Genomic DNA, 21,645 nt, shown 5'->3' with positions numbered 1-21,645 from the left:
AGAAATTCAGTATCAGCCAAAAACATCTGTTATGAGGAAAATCCATAATTATAAATCTAATGTTTTTTGGTACTAGACTGGAACAGTTAAGTGTTTCTGCTACCATCCATTAACTGTTCATCTTGCTCAACACATTGTTTACACTGTAAGGTAAAGTAAAGAGTTCATAAAAGCTGTGCCTGTTTTTTTTGTTTGTTTGTTTTTCCCCCGTTTTGCAGATTCCACAGAGGAAGTGTGGGGATTTCCCATGTGTCAGTACTTGAAGGACAAGGGCTGGTGCTGCGGTCGTAATGCTAGAATGTCAGCATGCTTGGTATGATTCCCCTTCTTTTCTTTTTCCTACTGAGAGCTCTATCCAGATGTTATAGGATTCATTATTTTTGGCTACTAATCCAAGAGCCACGACTTTAATCCAAGACTTTGCCGTGTAACATCATTAATGTTGTAAGCATGATGAATTGTGTCTAAAAAAATAGTACTGACCTTCTAGCGTTATATATTTTATACTTGCTGAAGGCATGAAAAAATGAGTATTGACAGAAACATATTTTAAGAATGGTCAGAAAGGCGAAACCTTTGCTGAAACCTAAACAAGGTAACCCCTCAGGGTAGTAGTTCCTGGCCAAGGACTTACAGTGGAACAAGGTAATTGTAGAAGGATTGCAATCAGTAACTCCCCCAACGCCTTCATGATTCATAATATTGAATGTTCTGACTGTTGGAAACCTAAACAAACTTGCCTCTTCCAAAAGTGAGAAAAGCTTTAAAATCCATGTGGCTTAACAGACTGGAAACATCTTTTTAACATTGTACCAGGAGTTGCAAAGACCTAACCTCAGCAGGACAGAATGATGAACTGTTGTCTAATTTGAAAGAACAAATATATATCAAACTTTGACCACCGTGTCAGTTGGAAGACTAATATTCCTTATATTAATTTTTAATTTCTTTTATCAAGATGAATCACAATAGGTTTTGGTGAGCGTCTGCTGCTACCTTTACCTCTGTGAGAGAGAATAGTGTGGGCTAAAGAGGCAGTACAGTTTAACATATAAAGGTTATATAAATGCAAGCTAACTTGATAATTTAATATTGTCAGATGAAAGTAAAGGAGGACAGTTAGTATTTCATTAGGCTTAAATGTGTTACTCTTGGCAAGGTACAAGAAAAAATCTGTTTCTTTTAGCCATTATGTTGTAAAACCTTTATCACAGAAATACTTTCTAAAAGAGATTGCCTGTTTTCTTTTTATTGTTAGTGTAATGCAATGCCATTACTTCCTCAGCTGACCCATTAGCTGCTCCTTTCCCATTCCTTTTCTTTTAGAAAGGAAAAGTTTGGGCTGTCTTACAACAATAGGAGGAAGATAAATTTTGTAAGCAAATGATTCCAAAGAGATAGTGCTGAGCATGTCGTACATATCTGTTTTAGAGTTCAGAGAATTCACAGAAATTTGGCAGTTAAGAATTTCTTTTGTTTTAATCTTCACAAATGCGAGGAGTTGTCCCAGGTCACTAGATACTTCTACAGTTACTATGTTTGAAATTCCCTGCTGCCATTTTTCATGACTAGGGTACTCCTTATCATCTAGGAGGTAGAAGGGAGATGTGCTGTGCAGCTAGGCACCCACCTTCCCAGGGCAATGGCTAGCTTGGAGAAACTAATGGCCTGGATGAGACACTCAAACCCTTCCAGAACATTCTAGAACCCACAATCGATTTTCTACAAGGCGTCAGGTGTACAATTTTCACTTGTATAACTACTTGGATTGCAAACACAACCTGAAATACAAGATCAGTTCTCAGATTAGGAGAAGTGGGCGATTCAGTGACATGCGGTTCTGTGGTCAATGATACTTAAGTGGTGAGACATTTTTGATTTTTTTTGTAATTTATTTTTGTGTCAGGTGTAACTTACTGAAGTTTTTCCTCCATTTCTACTATGATCTTTACAGCTGTAGAAAAACATTCCATGCTTCTAATTATTTGCCATTCTTGCTCGGTATGGATCATAACAATCAAGTCCTGTCATACTAACATCAAGATTTGTGGTCTGAGGAATCTATTGTGAAAGCTTATGTGTAGCATTTTTAACTTCATTCCCTCTGAAAATTTGTTTTATTTATTTACACTCTTTATACTAGAATTTAAAAATATTTAAAGGCATTGACCATTGAACTAATCTTTACTTTGAAATAATTGATGACGAAGTGAATTTGGTTGCATTTCTGCAGGAATAGAAGATATAAAACAAATACCTAATATTGCATTAAAAATATATAGTAATAGTTATACACGACAAAACAAAGAAAAAATACATAAAGAATTCTTAGAAATTCTTTTAGAAAACTAAGAAAGAGAAATAAATTTTGCTCACATCTATTTCCATACAGTTGGTTATCATCGCTTCTCCTATAAATAAACCAAAATAACAGGAGTGAGCTGTTTATGATTCTGTAATGGTATTAACACTTTTAAGCGTGCAAGCTCATGTTATGTCACACCATTAATCTTTTAAAATGCTATATCCTCTGACTGTTATACAATGTGTTTATAAAATGTTCTGATAAAGAATAAACATATCAGCAATTTAATTCCTTCACTCTTAAAGGCTTTGGAGCGAGTTGCAGTCGGCCAAATGGTAAGTCATACTGTTTATTTTAACCATTCTAAGATAAAATGTCTTTTTCCCCTTTGAATGCTCTTAATCCATGACCTTTTATTGAACTTTTGAATTTCTGGAATCTAAAACACTAGCATACACTACATGAAACCCTGATAGATAGCATGTGTCATCATGAAATTGCATTTTTATTGCTACAGTTGTACCTAGTGAATCTGTTTTCTCTTGATAATTAAGAGTCTAAAAAAAGGCATAGCTTAAAATTTAAGACATCTTACTAACTTCTTGCACTATCTTTCAGCAAGTATATAAATGCCAAATGCCCTTCTGATATCCCTGGTTTGGATCATTCTATCCCAGTGTTATATCAACGAATGTAAAAATAGAAATTGTTATGACAAAAGCTTATATCTCTAAGAAACGTCATCATTCTCATTTTTAATCTCTGTATTTTTTCTATCTTTGAGTACTTTGAATTACTGTTGTACAAGTTATCCTGCTTGGGATGGTGGACACCTACTGTGCAAATATTTAAAAAGACCGAGAACTCTCTTCTCTCTGTATGCAATCCTGCTGTTCACAGTAGTCTTTCTGCCATGAATTTTAGACTGGCAACTATTAAGGATTTTTATGCAAACGGATCTTTTGTACTCAAAGATATGAAATTTAAGTGTATTCTGTTTTTATGAACATGGTACTTCCCGCATCACTGAGACTACAGCATATGATGATTCAGCTAGGAAATTATTTGTCTTTAGAACAGTTTAGGTAAATTGTTGTATTGATTTTGCAGAGTAGAATTTGGATCATGATCACGACATTTTTTCTCTGTTCTTTTTCTCTCTGCCAGCCTTTGAACTTCTACTTCAGGGTTTGGGTTTCTTTTTTTTCTCACGTTCAAGTTGTGTTAGAGTCTGACAATGTAAATTTAACTGGATTCAGGAACATTAGTAAAATGTCTGTTTGTTATGACTGATTGTAGGGAATGTAAACCACTAAGTAGTTAAGTAAGCCAACGGTGTTTTTATTTTTTTTATATTTTTTTACTGTGATATTAATTTCAATGCCAATTTTAAATCCTTTCTGTTGAATTTTTTTTACCAGCTGCCTACAGAATCACTGTTTTATCGAGCTGTTCTACAGGTTATTATTGAAGAAATGTATGGTGTCACCAAAAGGTAGGAAGCTCTGAATTCAGAGAATACAAAACAAGATCTGATTCTCTATCATCCCTGTTCTGTATTTCTTAAGAATTAGGTTTTAAGAATCAGTCTCAGACTGAAGATACATACTGGTATTAAAATGAAGGATACCTTTGTTCATCCTACATCTACATCACAAATATATTACCCTTCCTTTACTCATAGCTATAATAGGTCCTCCTTGGTACCAGGTACATAGATAAAATCTATCTTCTACAACAAAGCAATAGCAAACTTCTAAAAGTTAACACAACTTTAGGCTTCCCTGTAATTTAATACTGCAGCTTTAATACTGCAGAAGACAAAAAGATATTTCCATTTGCCTTGAGAAAAATGACAAATGGCTAACATGGCTGTGAAGGGCTACTTACTGCCTGTGTCTACATCAGTAAATGCTGTGCCCATGAAGGATGGGATCTGGTAAGAGTGTGCTATGATCTCGACATCTTCACTGTCCGCTTTTCTGGAGTTGCAGTCTAGATTAACTTTTATCTCGTTATGTGGGACATAGGCTCATTAGCATTTGGAGCACATCCAGAAGCACACCTTCCAATTTAATTTAATGTTTTGAGCTCTGATCCTGTTCCACAGTGCAAAACATGTTATGGGAGGTGAGCAAACCCCAAAAGTCACTTGAGAAATATACTCCTGATCTAAAATAAATGCTAATGAAGATACCTCCAAATCTTTTGCAGAGCGTGGAGTCAGACTGCTAGCCCTTCAGAAGTTCTAACTCCTGAAAGAAGAAATACCTGTTTAATTTGAAATTAGCTAAAAGTTAACACATAAAACCATTGTTGATAAAGTGTGGGGAAAAAAAAAAGTGTGAAATGATAGTACATTTCTAAAAGGTTTGAGTCAGCTGTCCTGGCTGGGTTACCCCCCTGGCCTCTTGCCCAGCCCAGTCCTCCTTGCTGCAAGGCAGAGCTGTGTGACATCAGTGGAAAGACCAATATATGTACAGCAGTGTTTTAGTCACAAATGCAAAACACAGCACCATAATGGCTGCTCTGAAAAAGTTAACCTATCTCAGTGGGATATCTTTCCCCCACTAGCATCTAATTAGCAGCGTAATCGATAACTGATTATCAGACTGCATCAGCCCAAATGTTTAAATGCATCTCAATATTAAAAATGACTACAGAAATTCTTTCTTTTTTAAAAACAAATGAGGCCATTGGTTCTCAATGAACAGGGATCCCTGCCACCCAAAAAAACACCAGAACTGCCACTGGATAAAGTCATTATGTTAGTAGTATGTTAGTTCTGATCCTTAAATGTAGAGTAGATGTTAGTTCTGATCCTTAAATGAAGAGAAGGGATTTTACTAAGAATAAAGAAGGAAAAAGGTTTAAAATATTTACAAACTAAAAAAGTAAAAAAAAAATTTATTTGTTATTATTTCGACTTAGCACACAATTAAGAAATTGAAGTGCATATTTAGGAACAGCTGTTGTAGCTGAAAATATAACTCCTTTGCTGCAAAACTGGATGAGGGCAGCATCGTGTGAGGGCAGTCAAGAAAGTGAGTTCAGATCAAGAAAAGTTTTACGTCATTTCTTCAAGATCTTTTTAATGAAGAATTAAAAATAAATGTTTGGGACCTGTCAGTGTTTCTGTATTGTCTTCATCTTTTTTGTGCATTATTTTAACATATTTTCTGAAACTGTCTTCATTTTTATCTGGCTTCAAACATAAGCCACTGGTGTAAACAGGGAAAATTGTGGCATCACTTATCTAGACAAGAGTTTTGAGGATAAGAACACAAAGTACAATGTGACAGTGAAATTTTGCTATGACCTGCCATTTGCTCAGTCCAGTATTTGACAATAATTTACATCAGCATTGTAGTAAATAATGATAGTGTTATAGGAAGGAAATATCATTCAGCAGAAATAAGAATTTTGTCACTCATATGAAGAAATGAAAACATCATGGGAGAAATTAAGAAGGAACTTTCACCTCTCCAATTATTTTTTTTTGTAAAACAGTAACCATCCTACAGCTGTAGTACAAGTGTACAGTTGTGTCTAGGAATTTCTCCAAGTATTAGCTAGTTATGTTAAGAGAAAAGGAGAAAACAAAAATTGTTACTAACTTGACAGAAGGGGCTGTCCAACAGATTTATTTATCCTCAATTAGAAATTCAGATAAAAAATGATTTTTAAAATATGTAAGTTTCTGTTACTGCAACAAATGCATCTCAACACTATATTTACAGTGATCGACATGTTGGGAAAATTTTCTCCAAATCATCCTCCTTCTTAGATTATGTCAGAAAGTCTCTGAAAAAACTGGAACTGGATGATTCAAAGGTGAGTCCCTAAATAGAGGCTGCATGAAATCCTTACATCCATGTGAGTTCCTGAGCTCAGCACCGTAATGCAGTGTTTAAACTGCATTGTGTTTATGTATTGCTATATAGAGTTTACATATTGCTATATAAAATACTATTAATAGAGCTGACTTCTATTTCAATTTATTTCTATTAAAATGTGTTATTTATTTAAAATATTATTTATTTATTATTATATTCCTATTAAGAAATATATCGAAGTTGAGTTGTTTCATATTTTTTGGAAAGTCATTTTCATGTATCATTTCTTTGGAAGGTTTTGTTTTTCTAATGAGTTTATAGAAAACAATTGTCTTTTACGTGTGGTGCTCATGGTCAGAATTCTTGAAGGCCTTCATGGTATTTTTTGAAGATACTCTTACAAATCCCCTCTGAGGCAAAAGAAATGTTCTAGATGCTTCGGTTTATACATACTGTTTCTTAGGGATAAATAAAGCCTTTTTGATGCTAAATGAAGCAAGTATGAAGAGATTCTTCCCTGAGCTGATACTGTGCATCCTGATAAATGTGACTCTTGCATCCTTGCAAACCCAGCTAATATACTATCCCATGCAAAGGTTATGTTTTTTTCATCTGTACTTCATTTTCAAATGAAAGCAATTGAAAAAAAAAAAAAAAGAACAATGAAATATATAGGCAACACTTTGACCCCTTTATATTTTCATTTCCATGGCAATATTTTCTTGATTCCCTTGAAAACCTTTTGAAAATGAAAAACATAGAATTATAGAGCATAATGCTGATAATTCCGTCCATGCAGTGTGCTTCTCATACATTTTGGTTCCCAAAGTATTTCCTATTGATTTTAGCCTTCGGACAGTCTCCTTAAACAGCCTTTGAAGATCTTCTCTGGTACAGCTTTTGCATATGGAAAAGCCTAATACTTATTTTCTGTGAATTAATGAATGTTAAGGAGAAATGGAAAACTTGTAAAATAACACGTAGAGAAAAAAAGAAGTAAGTACAAAATTGACATGTAAGCTTGAAAGATCTTTCAGAATTTGTTTAGTTTCTCGAGTGCTTTGTGTTATATCTTTACAATACAGCTGCTAAGTTGGTCAATAGATGGCAACATAGCATTAGGCATAGAATATGGCAATGTGAATGGAAAGTCATGGCTGCAGTGTGAGAATAAGTTGTGCAGCGGATATGCTAGATGGCATTATGCAGATTATTTAATATATACCTAAGCATGTAAATTACTTAAGTTGAGTGTTATAGTAGTTTTTGGTAAATCAATGCTTAATATCCAAAGTCAAAATGTGTAATCAAATAGAATTTATAGGTTCATTAAAGTGTGGACTGGGATAAAAACGTTAAACAAATAGCCAGCTAAAAGAACAAATAATCACAAATGATGGGGGAATCTTGCTTACAGCTTTAAGAAAAGTACTTTGTCCACTTTGTTTTAAAAGGGTTATTTATTTTGAAGGGCTATTATTATTTTAAAAGGCTTATTAGTTTAGAAGGATTAAAATCTGTTTGCTAATTGAGTTAGCTGTTTGCTTTTCTGTATGAATAGATGCTAACATCACCCACTCGTGCTGGTTTAAAGTAACTGCCGGTGTCTCTTTTATCATGTGTGCAGTTACCCAAAAGCAGCAGTGGATTGTTTGTGTTACAGCCAGTTTAATGAATTATTGATTAAATTCTGCTGATAAAACTAGTGAGCATGGAAACTTCATGATAATGTGCCTGATTTTAGAAGTGCTGCCTTTTGCTAGAAAGGCTCTGGGCAATGCTGCCCTGATAGAAGCACGTCTCAGCACCACTTCAAGCTGCACATTCATGTGGGAGCTAAAGATCTCATTCAAATAAATACTCATTTTTGCTCATCTTTCTCCTCATTTTTATGTGCAGCTGGCTGCACACTGACAACTGAGTTTTGTGCTGATCTAAATAATAATATTTTTCATTTCCCAGCTATATTCAAATCTGCAGCAGTACAAAAGTGGTGCTATTTTGATGGTAGGGTGAGGAAAGTTGTTATTGCTTCCTCAATGGTGGCTCTGACATTGCAGTTTTCATGGTGGAGTCAGCAGTATATCTACACAGTACTGGAGAATGTGTTAAATTCCTCTCTTCAGAAAAAAAAATACTTACATAGCTAAAAATGTGATGAATGCTATGCACTTGCTCTCACAGACAACAAATCAAAGAGAAATTTATGCAGAATTTGTTTTCTAGTTCTGTTTTTAAAAATGAACAAAAGAGCAGCTGCACTGCATAGACAAAACGTCTGCTCTGTCTCTGGTGGTGGCTAAAAATTGGTGCCTGAGGAAGAGTACAAATAAAGAGTGAGCATAAGTGGATAGTACTACCACAATAACCAAAAACATGCACATTATTCATAGTCAAAGGAGGCAATCGTTGTTTTCACGTATCAGTTTCTTTCAGTAATATTCAAAAAGCAGCTAAGTAAAACTTGGTCAAATCAGAAAGGTTTCTTGCTTTCTCAGATCTGGAAAATAAGAGTGAAGGCAACTGCCTGAAACACCCAACCTACCTCAACACTCACTTATGTGAGCATATGCCTTTTGCTAAATGAGGGCTCATGTGAGGGCTCTTCTCAGATATTTATGTCCTTCAACCCCACCAATTCATCACTGGAACAACACCTCTTTCATGTGTGAAATAGATGGGAAGGTCTTTGCTGATGACAAATGAGAACCAGAGCCTTTATGAAAAGATTCTAAATCAGGACTGAGTGAGAGTGAGACAGAATAGTAAAACTTTTTTCTTATTTTTTTACAATAAGTAGCAATTACCACTCATCCATTCATTGTTACAAGGTACCCTTTGGGGTATGAAGTTTCCCATTGCATTAGCCAAAATAATTTCCTCTGTAGTGTTTCTTTTCAGTGTAGAAGAGCCTGTCAATTCCAGATTACACACTGAGATGTAAATGAACTTTTTTCCTGCCTTTTGTTTGAAGACCATTCTTCTCGGTAGTAAAACTGAGGCGTGCAGCGTGACTGTTGAACGTCTGACAAAATATTCTCTTTTTGTGAGGGCAGAGAAAGGTCTTTCAGTGTGAGTTTGATGCTTCACAGGTATGGTTATATTGCTTCTAGATTCAGAACTAATGGAATTGCTTTTTGGGCCATGGATCCCTGCTCAGGGCTTCAGCAGTATTTTATTCCAGGTTGTTTTTCTCACTCTGTTCGCATACACTCCATGTTGTACAGGCAAAGCATTCAGTGTTGCTTGGATATGGGATAAATTCTATCAGGTTTCTTCTCCCTTTTACTCCCTTTTTGCCTATTTTAACATGAGGATGGGACTCTCGTGCCAGAGAATTAAGTGTTCATCCTGTTCTTTCTCCTGATGGAGCTGCACTCTCATATACTGTTAGTCTCACTTGTTTTGAGCGGCAAGGGCAGCTGCTCCTTTGTCTTGCAGTATTTCTTCAACATGACGTTTCCACAATTTGTGGCCTTTTTGCAGATAGATTTAAGTGTTCTTAAATTGCCCAGTGTCCTGTTCCTATTGGGATGAATCAGGAAAAAGGTTATTCACAGGGTAATGAGAGGTTACAGGCTTATCAGGTTAAGGCTGGGAGACTCAGGGACCTGTGGTCTAGCCAGTATGACAACTGTTCTGTTAAGTTTTGGAGTTGGACTCGATGATCCCCGTGGGTCTCTTCCAACTTGAGATGCTCAGTGATTCTGTGATTCTAAGTGGGAACCTCAGTGGGTGGAGCTCCTCAGCAAGCAAGCAGCAAGGATTCATTTCAGGACAAAACACTGTTTAGTGCCACATCTGATTGCAAGAAGATATACAGAGCTGGGAACACTCCTGACACATACGCAAAGAAAAGCTATTAGTCACTGTGATTTCATCTCCTGCTATACTTACACTGTAGCTGCAGCTAGGGGCTAATAGCATATAAGGTAGTTACTTTGTCTTAGTCGAAGTATTCCACAAATCACTTAACCCTTTGAGATGCAGACATATGCTGTGGAGTAGAGTAGAAGTTTTAAAGGTAGGGTCACCTTAAGCTCCCATGAACAAAGAAAAGTTTTCGTGCCAGTCAGTGAATGTGTTGTGGCAGATTCACTTGGTTTTGTTTAACTGAGTGTCCAGGCCTCCCCTGACTGTTGTTTTTAAGTTCTGAACCACCTGGTGGCTGCACATAACCTGAAGTTGCTTCCTGCTGAAAAAGTCATTTATTTGGTGAGCAACCTGAGATAAGAATCTGCAACAATAAACAGATGGTTAATGCACACTTTCCATCATCCCTGTTTGCTGTAACCCTGACCAGACTTCTTAAAAACAGCTGCTGCCCATTTGTCTTTTTTTGATCCCAGGCTTCAGGTAGAGCATCTCTCAAAGATTTACAGCTGTCAGGTCTGAACTGCTGGATCAGCAAAGGGCACTGGACCCATCCGCGAGGTGTTGTACCCATTGCAGTAGCAGTGAAATTAATAACACAGTAAGAAGAACTCCTGTAAAAAGCTCATTTGTCATCTTAAGTGATTTAAACAGCTTTGATATTTGATATATTTTGTCCACCGGTGTCAGAATATTTTGAAGTCTTGATTTAGCTGTGTATCTAAATATGGATAAGTAATATCATACTGCAGATTTTACAAAGGTTATGTCTTTAAAGCATATTTAATGAAATGAATTTGTTAGTATTTTGCTACAATAACTGATACTCTCTGGATTATTTAAAAATAATAATTGAGAAATAATTATATATGATTTTCTCTTATTTTTCTGAAGGTTTTCTGAAGTTATTACATATCATTAATTCATGAAATAGTCCTTTTCACACAGTAGTTATGTTTGCATTTTTTTAATAACACTGAATAAATCCAAAGAGATCTGAAATACAGTGGCCTTCCTAGTTCAGATCTACTGGAATTCCCAGATGACTTCCTTTTTGATACATTGACTTTGTGCTTTTGCAAACTCTGTAGTTTTTAATTTTGAGTAATAAAACTCTTGAAAGAACACTGAAAATAGAATTTTTATGACATTGCACTAATTATTCAGTTCAATAATTGGTTATCTTTTGTCAGATAAACTTTATTTAGTATATGCTTCATATGTCAATAGTGTGTTAAAAAAAATAGAAAAAAGCAATACTTTTGAAGAGAATAAACAGGAGAGCATATGTGACTTTTGGCTTTCATTTTGATGAAGTAAACACCTTACAGTAATGTTAGCCTGTACGTATATGCAAAGCCTGAAATGAAATAGCTTAGCTGAGTGATCTAACAGTAATATATCAAGTAACAAAGAAAGTCAAAAGTCTGAGTTTTGTAAGACTAATAAAAAGTTAATTCTATTGATTTTCTCTTAATAAAATGAGGATATGTTAATTTTAAAGATAACCAGCTTTGCACAAGGAGTGTAGATACACTTGGAATAAAAGTTTCATGTAATTTATCACTTTTCAGAAGTGCAGTTTTAGTGTATGTTACCTTTTTATAATTGCTCAGATGGCAAAGTGAACATGGATTAAGATGTCTTCTCTCATGAGCCAGTTATTCTTGCTAGCTAAATCTATATTTAATATATTGTGCTCATTCCTGAATACATTTTCAGCAGACATAACTTATGCTCTGTTTGCTTGCATGTATGATAACAGTTCTCTTTCTAAAATGAATACAAAAACAGTTCCAATTTGCTGTGTTCATATACCTGTAGTATTAGATGGAAGCAAAGCCTAAATCCAAGAACTTCAAGATGGGACTGTCAAAGACATCTCTGAGTAGAAATAGATATTTCCCAAATACAGTACATTCCAAAAATGCTGCAATAAATATACCTTGCAGACAGCTTCACAATGCATGGACTTTTCCCTTTTCCAGACCAAACAGGGGGCTATCTGACAAGCTTTAACTAGCTTCCTGGTCCCTCTGAGAAATATGCAGGTAGAAGCCCTGTTTCCCCATGTTTGTTCTCAGAGCAGTCTGTCAGGATTTTGACCTTAAACTGATGTCACAATGAGTAGGCTTTGAGGATGTTCCTTCTCCATTCCACACCTGTGCTTCCCATACAATGCCATTTGCAATTTATCATGTGTATTTCCTAGTTTGGTCCTACATCATCTGTGTTTCAGATAGATCTCTGATTCATTAAACGTGAACACAGCACTATCCAGAAATGCTGAGCAGAATGCTGTAAACCATATAATTAAGAGACACTGTGCTCTGTACATGTCACTGCCAAACAGTACTGGGATTAAATGAATGGGTGAGCCCAGGGCAGGATGAAAAGCTTCTATCCTTATGGAGCTTGTGAGGATAAGTTGCATTACAGTGTTTGGAAAGCTGAACTTTTTTGAAACAATATGTTTGGAATTTCCATCCTTCCAAGAAAGTGCTTATTGTTTCCACAGTTGTGACAACATTATAGAGTAATAGAGTGAACTTTAGTCCATCCACCTTTAATATTTATCTATTCAAAGTTTTCTAGATACTTTCTAAGAGTCTGAACTACAGAATAACTGCTTGCAATTGCAAATTAGCTATTTGAGATGTCGGTGAGCTAAGCCAGTTTTGTTTTCAAGTAGATTGCTTAAAAGAATGCCAATGAAATATCTTCTGACAACCTGGTGGTTGTATGGGAATATTTCTTTATTTTTTCATTTGTCTGCTAACTTGCATTGAAAAGAAACCACTTTCTTGGAAGTCAGGTATTACGAAGGTATGCCACACAGCTGCTACTTTGAAAAGTATATGCCTGGTTCTTTGCTGTGATAAAACATGTAGGAATACTTACCCCTTTTTTTGGTATTTGTTACTTTGTCCTGAAAACATCATTCTGCTGTGTTCTGATATTAAGTTAATACCTTGACTTGGTAGGTGATTATAAAATGCAGTTAGCAAATGAAGGTTCTTCGTCTTAGAAATAAGAGGAAGAATCATATTGCATCACTTAATTTTTAAACTGCTTAAGAGCCACGTACTTAGACTTGGGGAACTATCAGTAGTGGAAGTGCATGAAACATTAAAACATGAACTAACTTGTACATAAATAATTATGCTTGGAAGGGAAAAAAGAGTTTTGCAGAAATCAGAAAAATTTCTAATGCCACCACATTCAGTGTTCAGGTCTTTAAACGAAAGTGAAGACCTCAAACTATAAAATTCCATTGTTATTTAAGGAAATATTTAATGAAGGCTCAGGTAACACTCGTATTGCAGTGTATAAAATATACTCTGCATATATATGCTGCATAATGCTGTTTTCAAGCAAAATTGTTTTTCAGAAAGGCAAAATGCTATCCCAATTATGGTAGCATAGCATTTCAGTCTGACAGCAATTTAAAGCAGTGTGATTGTTGTGTTAACCCGACAGGCAGCTCAGTGCCACACTCACTACACCATAGAGGGTGGGGGAGGGAACTGGGGGTTGCGATAAAGGTAGTTTAATAGGACAGAAAAGGAAGGGAAATAATAATAGTCATGATAAAAGAATATATAAAACAAGTGATGCAGAATGCAATAGCTCACTGCCTGCTGATGCATGCCCCGCCAGTCCCTGAACAGCAGCTCCCTGCCCTGTCCAGCTCCCCCAGTTTTATCATTCAGCACAATGCCATATGGTATGGGATATCCCTCTGGTCTGTTGAGGCCAGCTGTTCCAGTTTCTTCCCCTCCCAGCTCCTTGTGCCCCACCAGCTCCTTGCTGTCAGGACAGGAAGAGCAGCTGAATTGTCCTTGACTCCATGAGCACTGCTCAACAACTAAAACATCAGTGTGCAACCATCATTACTCTCGTAATAAATGCCAAGTACAGCACTGTATGGCAACTGTTGAATCATGGCCTGAACTACTGATTAAGGCGAGCCCTGAGTCAGCTGCAGGAGCACAGGTGAAGGCAACTCACCTGTGTGACCAGAAGGGGTGGAGTCTGGCTCCACCTCTCCCAGACCCCATTTAAGGGCTGACCACCACTGGGGAAGGTTCTCTTGTTGGAGACTCCTCCCCTGTGAAGTCCTAGGCAAGCCTTGACCATCAGTGACAGGTGAGCCTTTCCTTATTTACTGGTTGTCTTTATATTGTCTTTATGCTACCTGGATAAGCTATACAAAAAATATACCATCCACCTTTATTATTTTGTGTGGTTACTATTCTTCTGGGTTATTCACCCTACAAGCAACTTCCCAGCTTCTTGGAATAAAGCTAATGCTATCTCAGCTGAAACCAGGACAGGGACTTTTACTTCCATTAGAATTGTAAATAATACAGATTGTATTTCAAATGAAGTTCTAAATGAATGTTTTTTTTCAGTTATTGGATTATGTGAGAAACAAGATTATTTTTTTTAACTGCCTTAGTCATGAGAAAATTATAATAAGTGGCTGTGTAGTATTGCCTCCCAAGCATGTTGTGCTGTGGCTCTGCTCAAGGGTTCTTATTAAAGGGTTCTTATTACTTTCTGGTACTCTTGCCAGTGTTCGTGATAGTGCTGGTGCTAGAAGAGAGGAAATGTGAATGTGCAGTCAGTGCAGGGGAAGGCAGTCTCTTGGGATAGCAAAGAGAATCACATCAGTTTAACCTGACTGTGGGACAGAATCCATAGGATCTGGCTCTCCTTTGAAGGGGCTGAGCAGTGTTAGACAGGAAAAGACTTTCTTCAGTTCAATCAAAATATTCTTTTCCTGGGGCAAGACACAGCTTTGAAAAAAGACTCTCTGGAGAAATGCCAAGCATGGTATTTCTCATTGTCACCCACCTTGTGCCCGTCTGCTTTCTTTTCAGCACATGCTCTTTTGACATGTTTGTGCAATTGCAGTATAGCACTGCGCTCAGGCGTGCAGCACTTCATCTGCTCTCGAGGATTTGCTGACAGCCTTGCAGTGCTCCTTGAAGGTGAGCACCCTGTAGGGCTCAATGCCATCTCCTGCATGCGGCTGTGTTGTAACAGGGACACTGGGAACCTTGCTGCTCTCTAATACCTCTTGGCTGCTTTGGCTATTTTGGCCTCCACACCAGTCCACAAAGCAATCACTCTGAAAGAAAGAATGTGCCACCATCACAGTATATAAGAGAAGAAGCACTTGTGTTTGCAGCCTGACAAAGATCAGAAGGTAAATCAGCAAAGTATACTGGCCAAGAACTCTTGTATGCATTGAACCTTACTGGAATTTCAGTAACATAAGCTATATCTTTGAGTGGAAAAGCATTATTAAGACGAGGGCATGATATATGTATTTAGGTTCCTTTGTACATTTTTGACTCGTCATGAGTTCACACGAACAACATCATAATGTAAGAAAAAATGTTCTGTGCATGTATATAAAATTTCTTGTACGCTCACAGATTGGTGGGAATCCTGCTCAGAGAACAGTTTTACACATATTCCAGTGGCTAAATGGGGCTTTCTTTGTATGTGTAAGTCCAATTCTGTCCAGAAGATGCTAACAGTAATTGACTGTGCCTCACCTCAGAAGGACAGCTGAGGAGTGTTGGGTGCTGAAGCCAAGTGGCAATCTGTCATGGTTTCAGTCAAAGCCAACATGATCTGGATTTTGGTCTTCCTCCAATAAATTGACCGTGTAGCTAAGGATCACTTATACTTTTCATGCCCCTTTCCGCCAAGTTTTCTGTGGACACTGTCTCTGTTTCAGCTGGCCTGTTGTATTCAAACCAAACTCTTAATTGAGGTACAGTTTGGAATATTACCTAATCTGTCCATGACAGCAGGATGTGTTCTGTTAGTGTGCTAAGCGAGGATGGAGTGGGAAAGCATTTGGGCTCAGTACACAAGTATGGCTACATCCAGGAGACATTTCTGACCCAACTTTTTATTTGCAAAACATTTTGCCGTTTGTTTTGTTTTAATTGAAATGATTCATGTTGAAAAATGGAGACTAGAAAGGATGCAAAAGCAGAAAGGTTTCATGGTCATATTTTTACAAATACGGATCTTTATATTTTATTACCCAATAGCCTGTAATTTCAAAAATCCATTATACTAAACCCCTTTTAATTCTCAGTTGAAATGAAAAGCTTATAGGGCATAGTTCAAATAAGCTGTTTTGTTTATCTCATGATTGATGTATTTTAGTTGCTTTGGTTCTTTATAAAGAGGGGGAAAAAAAACAATAAAACAACAACAAAAAAAAAGACCTTTAGATATTTGTGCAGCTTTACTGAAAATAAAATATGGACAGGACTGAAAAAGTCAGAGCATTAGTGCTGCCAGGTCAGCTTTTTTTTGACCTTGCTGCTGTAGTTTGGAAAAAGTACTTTCTAACTCAAAAAATATGCAAAGGCTACAAACAAAAGTGCTTCAGTGTGAGAAGTTTGCATCATTTCTGAATAATGTTTGTCTGATCTTCTTACTGCTTCCCAGGATGGAAACAGACAACCTCCCCCTCCCCAGTTCTGAATTAACTTTACAGAAAATTTGTTCAAGTTTTTGACTGATTTTTTTTTTTTTTTTGCTCCAATGCAACTTCATGCATTTTATCCAACCTCCTGTAGATACTCAGAACAACCTTCCGTGTCTATTGGTGACAGCCTTGCAAAAGCTGTTATTGTGCCTACTCTACATTTTGTCTTCTTTAACCTGATCAATTTCAGTTCTCTGAATCTTTCTTCACAGGGTGTACTTTCTAGATTTCTGATCTCTTTTAGAAATATATAGAGCTCTTTCTTAGGGCTTTTTCAGTCAGCTCATGCTTTGAAATCTGGTGTGCCAAATGGATACAGCATTCCAACTTGAGCTTTACCACTGCCAGGGAGAGCTGAAGGATTAATTCCTGCTCTTTGCAAGCTGTTCTCCCATACATGTTGCAGTATGATGATTGCTTTATTTTTTTTTATTTTTTATTTTTTTTTTGCAGAAGCACAACTGTGACTCTTGCTCAGCTTGTGATCTGTATCTCCCAGGTTGCCATTTGGTGTTTTCCATCAGGAACAGCTGATTATTTCTGCCTGATTATAGTTCCACCTTCTTTTCCATATAGCATTTCAAACTGCTTTTCTAAGCAATGCTTCTATTTCTGAAAGTCATTTTAAGTTTTAGCAATGCTTTCCTGTTGCACATTTGCGGATTTAGTGTGGTTTCTTTTCTATTGTGAAAACATATTTCATTTTGTAATGGACCTCCATTCATAATGGATTTTCAGTTGTTTAGAGACTCATTAACAGCAGCTCTCTGGTTATGTTTTTTTCAAACAATATTCACTTAATAATTTAATGTGAACCTTGTTTCTTATTAGCTTTTGAAATTGTTGTATGAAATGGTGTCAAATCTTGCTGAAGTCAAAATATGACAGCCATTTGTCTTTCTCTGTCATGACTCATATAATAGATTCTTCAAGGTTGGAAAGACCAATAAGATCATTTAGTCCCAGCACTAATCCACGCTTGTGCCTACTCAATGTCCTTCAGTATGACATCTACTCTTTTCTTGAACGCCTCCAGGGACAATGACTCCACCATCTCACTGGGCAGCTTGTTCCAATGCCTGACCAGTCTTTCAGAGAATAATTTTTTCATGTGTGGTGCAACTAGAAGCCATCACCTCTCATACAATTTCTAATTGTTCAGGTTGGAAAAGACCTTCAAGATCATCAAGTCCAACTGCAACCTAACCATACTACCCTAACTCTAACAACCTATCACTAAATCATGCCCTTGAGCACCACCTCCAAATGAATTTTAGACATATTCAGGAACAGTGACTCAGTCACCTCCCAGGGGAGCCTATTCCAGTACTCATAAACCCTTTCTGTAAAGAAGTTTTTTCCTTATATCCAACCTAATTCTTCCTTGGTACAACTTGACATTTTCCCCTTCTCCTGTCACCAGTGAGATCAACCCTGCTCTCACTGCAGTCACCTTTCAGATATTTGAAGAGCTCAATAAGATCTCCCCTCAACCTCTTCTTCCCCAGACTGAGCAACCCCTTTACCAGCCTTGATGCCCTTCTTTGGACCTGCTTCAGCACCTCTGTGTCCTTTCTGTATCGAGGTTTGGAATGAACACAGAACTTGAGGTGGTGCCTCACCAGTGCCAAGTACAGGGGCAGGATTACTTCCCTAGTCCTGCTCACCATACCATTCCTTGTACAGGCCAGCATGCCATTGGCCTTCTTGGCTACCTGGGCATGCTGCTGGCTCATATTCAGCCAAATGTGTATCAGCACATCAAAGTCTTTTTCCATCAGGAAACTTCTTCCTCAAACCTCTCCTCCCCGAGCCTATAGGGATTCCTGGGGTTGTTATGACCAAAATGCAAGACCCAACTCTTGGCCCTATTGAAACTCAGACAGTTTACTTTGGCCTGTTTGTCCAGTATGTCCAGGTCCCTCTGTGGTGCCTTTCTACCTCCAGCAGATCAACACTTGGTGTCATCTGCAAACTTACTGAGGGTACATTCAATCCCCTCATCAAGATCATTGGTAAAGATGTTTTACTTATCCTCTTGCTTCCTGGCAGAAGAGGCCAACCCCCATATCACCATCCCTTCAGGCAGTTGTAGAAAATGAATCCTCACACCCATCTCCTAACTGACTTCTGATTTGTTGTAGATAAACTCATTATTTACCTGCCTGTCATTCCATTTTTTAATTTCTTGAGTATTTGTTCAGGTGTTTTTCAATGCATTAAATTTGAACAGACTGCTCTAATGATGAAAGGTTCACATCCACCAGCCATCTGATATACCATCTTAGAGAACTTCTCAGTGACAGTGATACTGCTGAAGCCATTTCATTCCCTTCTTGGCTATCCTAGGATGCAGTTCATAATACACACCAGGCCTGAAAACTTACAATTTATGGAAATGTTCTCTAGTTTGTTTTTCTGTTTTATGCTATTAAATATTTCTTTGTGTCTAGGTTAGCCTCATGCTCTTAGACAACTTTCTAATAAATGTGTGCAAAAATGTATAAATACTTAAATTCTTCCTAGTCTTTTGTAAGTAGCTCTACTTTTCTGATGAGCTTTGAACTCTTTCCATAGACACGTCAGAGTAGCCATGCTGCAAACTCAAATACTGAAAAAGTCCCTTAGGCTCTTCCAGCTCCGCTCATCCCAGTAACCTCCATCACTAATAATGCTGCAGACCACTTTCCTCTGGCCACTTCCTAAAGAGCCAGCTCTTCTTTAGCAGTAAGGACTGTGGACAGCAGAAGAGTAGAGACATAGTGACTACAAGAACTATACTATGCTGTAGTCCATGCAGTCCAACTGCCTGTAGAGAATATGCTTTGTGAAGATCAGCTGTGGTCATAGCACTGCAGGTTCTGCCTGCTGTGGTGCAGTGGCCACTGGGGGCTGAAAGGGGAGGAGTGTTTGTTTCAGCCAAGTTCTTGAGCTCCTTGTATCAAATTCAGCCCAAAGTTGCAGCAGGTATAGTGGCAGTGCTGAATCAAGTAATTGGGAATATGTAGTAGTTCAAGGTGAATAGAAAAACTTTTATTTCAGACATGGGTTACCTATAATGAAATGACACTAAGTATTATTTCCAGAATCTGACAGTAGGGTTTATAATGTGAAATATCATCCTGGAGTCCTGACTGAAGCATGTTATTCTGACACCAGACATCACTCCTCATCTACTTAAATCTCTTGGGCTGGGGGCACAAGGGACAAGATATATAGGAAAGGAAATTAGAATGTTATCTCCACATCAATACTTGTTTAAGAATGGCTAGAACTTTCTGAATAATGAATATATCTTTGTATTTCATGGCAGTGCAAAATACTGTCTGCAGAACAGTAATTGCAAATGAGAACTGGAAAATTGTTATAGACCTTAGTAAATTGCTAATTTTCAAAAAATAAGTTAAAGTAAAAGCCATAGATTTCATTTTGTAGGATGACTTTCAATTATGGAAAACATATTTCATATTTCAAAACTGTCTGATACCTTTTTTTTGATTTCTTGCAGCTCCCAGACAGCTGTATAATGGATTACTATGAAAAATACAAGCACAGAATGAATGAGCTTGAAGCATTTAATATGGTAAAAATTATAAGATTAATACCATTACCTTGTGTATATATATGGTAGTTTAGAACAAAGACCTGTTACGTTTTATGCAGAGGTGGACTGTCTTACATTCTGGTACACAATCTCAAAAACAAAGCAGCTCCACTTCCAAACTTTGGACTGTATCTTATTCCAAAACTATATTAGGTGTCAGTAAAATAATAAAGTGAGCACATGGAAGATTCTTTTTCAAGAGGGACTATTACCCCGGAAAATAAAATGTTAGCCTCCTTTTAAACCTAGACTGGTCTCCATGCAGTTATTTCATAAAAATTCTTTTTATTAAAATTCATTATTTCCCTCTTTAAAATTGCTCTGCCTCATATAATATCATTTTCATGTTGGACAGCGCTTCAAAACCAACTAAATAATGTAGTTTTCTAGTTTTATGGCTTTCCATGTATTTTTGGTCTTTAATATAATATGTTTTGAGGATGTCCATCCCGCAAGGTGACATTTGTAGAACAATACCCCTAGAAAATGATTGGCCTTCCTGGTATTGTTTTGTTGAAGTAGAGCCACTGAGAAGTGTATTGGCTCTCTTTTCCAAAATCATAATAGTAACTAATCTTCCTTTCAGCTAAAGGTTGTGTTAGCTCCCTGCATAGAAGTTTTGATACTTCTGGATCGTCTTTGCTACCTCAAGGAGCAGGTATTTTTGCATTACATTTTATGGTACCTAAAGGCTACATCAGTGAAATGAGACTATTTCAGCCCATTTATTACCATGCAGACAAAAGTCTCTGTTGTAGAATTTTCTCATATTTGCAAAGTATAAGCATTCATTCCATTTAGTATAAACATATGCCCAGCAGATGTTTTTATTTTCAGCAAAGCAGCAACAGTAAAGCTCATGTTCATTTAATTGAATAGTAATTACAAGTCAATAAATGATAAAAAATGAATAAATTGTACATGCAACCAATCTCATTTAATGACATAGAGATTATTAAATAAATATTGGAAATGCTCAATAAAAATTACACTGCGCATTTTAGAGCTTCCCAAAGAAATTTTTTAGAAGATCTGATTCAAGAAAATTTTAATTAGGTCTCATCGTGTTGTTTATTTATTGTCAACTGAAATATATCTGATGAGTAAATATAGTAGCATTTGCTTTTTAATGATCTATATTACAGTGTTTCTACTAACACTAATTTTGAGCTTGACTTGATAAACTCAAGCATTTATCATTCTTTCTCTGCACTGGTAAACGTATTTTTGGGCAAGCAACAATTTGGTTGGAGGACATGGTAGCATCTTCCAGCTCCTGCTTTGGGCCATGGCGAAAATGAAATTTTAATATGCAGTTTAAACCCATTCAATGTGAATAACTGTTTTTCCACTATAAACTTTTCATTTTAACAACTTCTTTTTATCATACATAAAAATTCACTTTCTTCTTTGCCACAGTGTTCTTGGAACAATTGAGTTGTAGTAAATGTATGTTTTTGTTCTAGCTGGTATTTTTACAGAGACACAATTTTAAATATTTAAA

At 36.8% G+C, this 21,645-nt stretch overlaps 1 protein-coding gene across 2 annotated transcripts in view; it reads left to right on the top strand.

Moving 5' to 3' along the window:
• The window catches only part of METTL25 (methyltransferase like 25), a 57,673-nt gene that overhangs the window by 35,134 nt on the left and 894 nt on the right, over positions 1 to 21,645 (top strand). Inside the window, exons 6-11 of one of the 2 annotated variants that reach the window (XM_065743232.1) lie at positions 219 to 313; positions 2,611 to 2,640; positions 3,727 to 3,800; positions 6,046 to 6,139; positions 20,046 to 20,120; positions 20,728 to 20,799. In XM_065743232.1, the coding sequence (XP_065599304.1) occupies positions 219 to 313; positions 2,611 to 2,640; positions 3,727 to 3,800; positions 6,046 to 6,139; positions 20,046 to 20,120; positions 20,728 to 20,799 (440 nt within the window). The remainder of the gene's footprint in view (positions 1 to 218; positions 314 to 2,610; positions 2,641 to 3,726; positions 3,801 to 6,045; positions 6,140 to 20,045; positions 20,121 to 20,727; positions 20,800 to 21,645) is intronic. The other variant, XM_065743231.1, reaches the window with a different exon arrangement.

Source organism: Cyrtonyx montezumae, unplaced genomic scaffold (genome assembly GCF_038088225.1).
Source record: "Cyrtonyx montezumae isolate F1298 unplaced genomic scaffold, pur_monq_1.0 scaffold_3, whole genome shotgun sequence".
In the NCBI taxonomy this organism is placed as follows: Eukaryota; Metazoa; Chordata; class Aves; order Galliformes; family Odontophoridae; genus Cyrtonyx; species Cyrtonyx montezumae.
The sequence above is the reverse complement of the archived record's forward strand: the minus strand, read 5'-3'. Positions and strand labels throughout refer to the sequence as shown.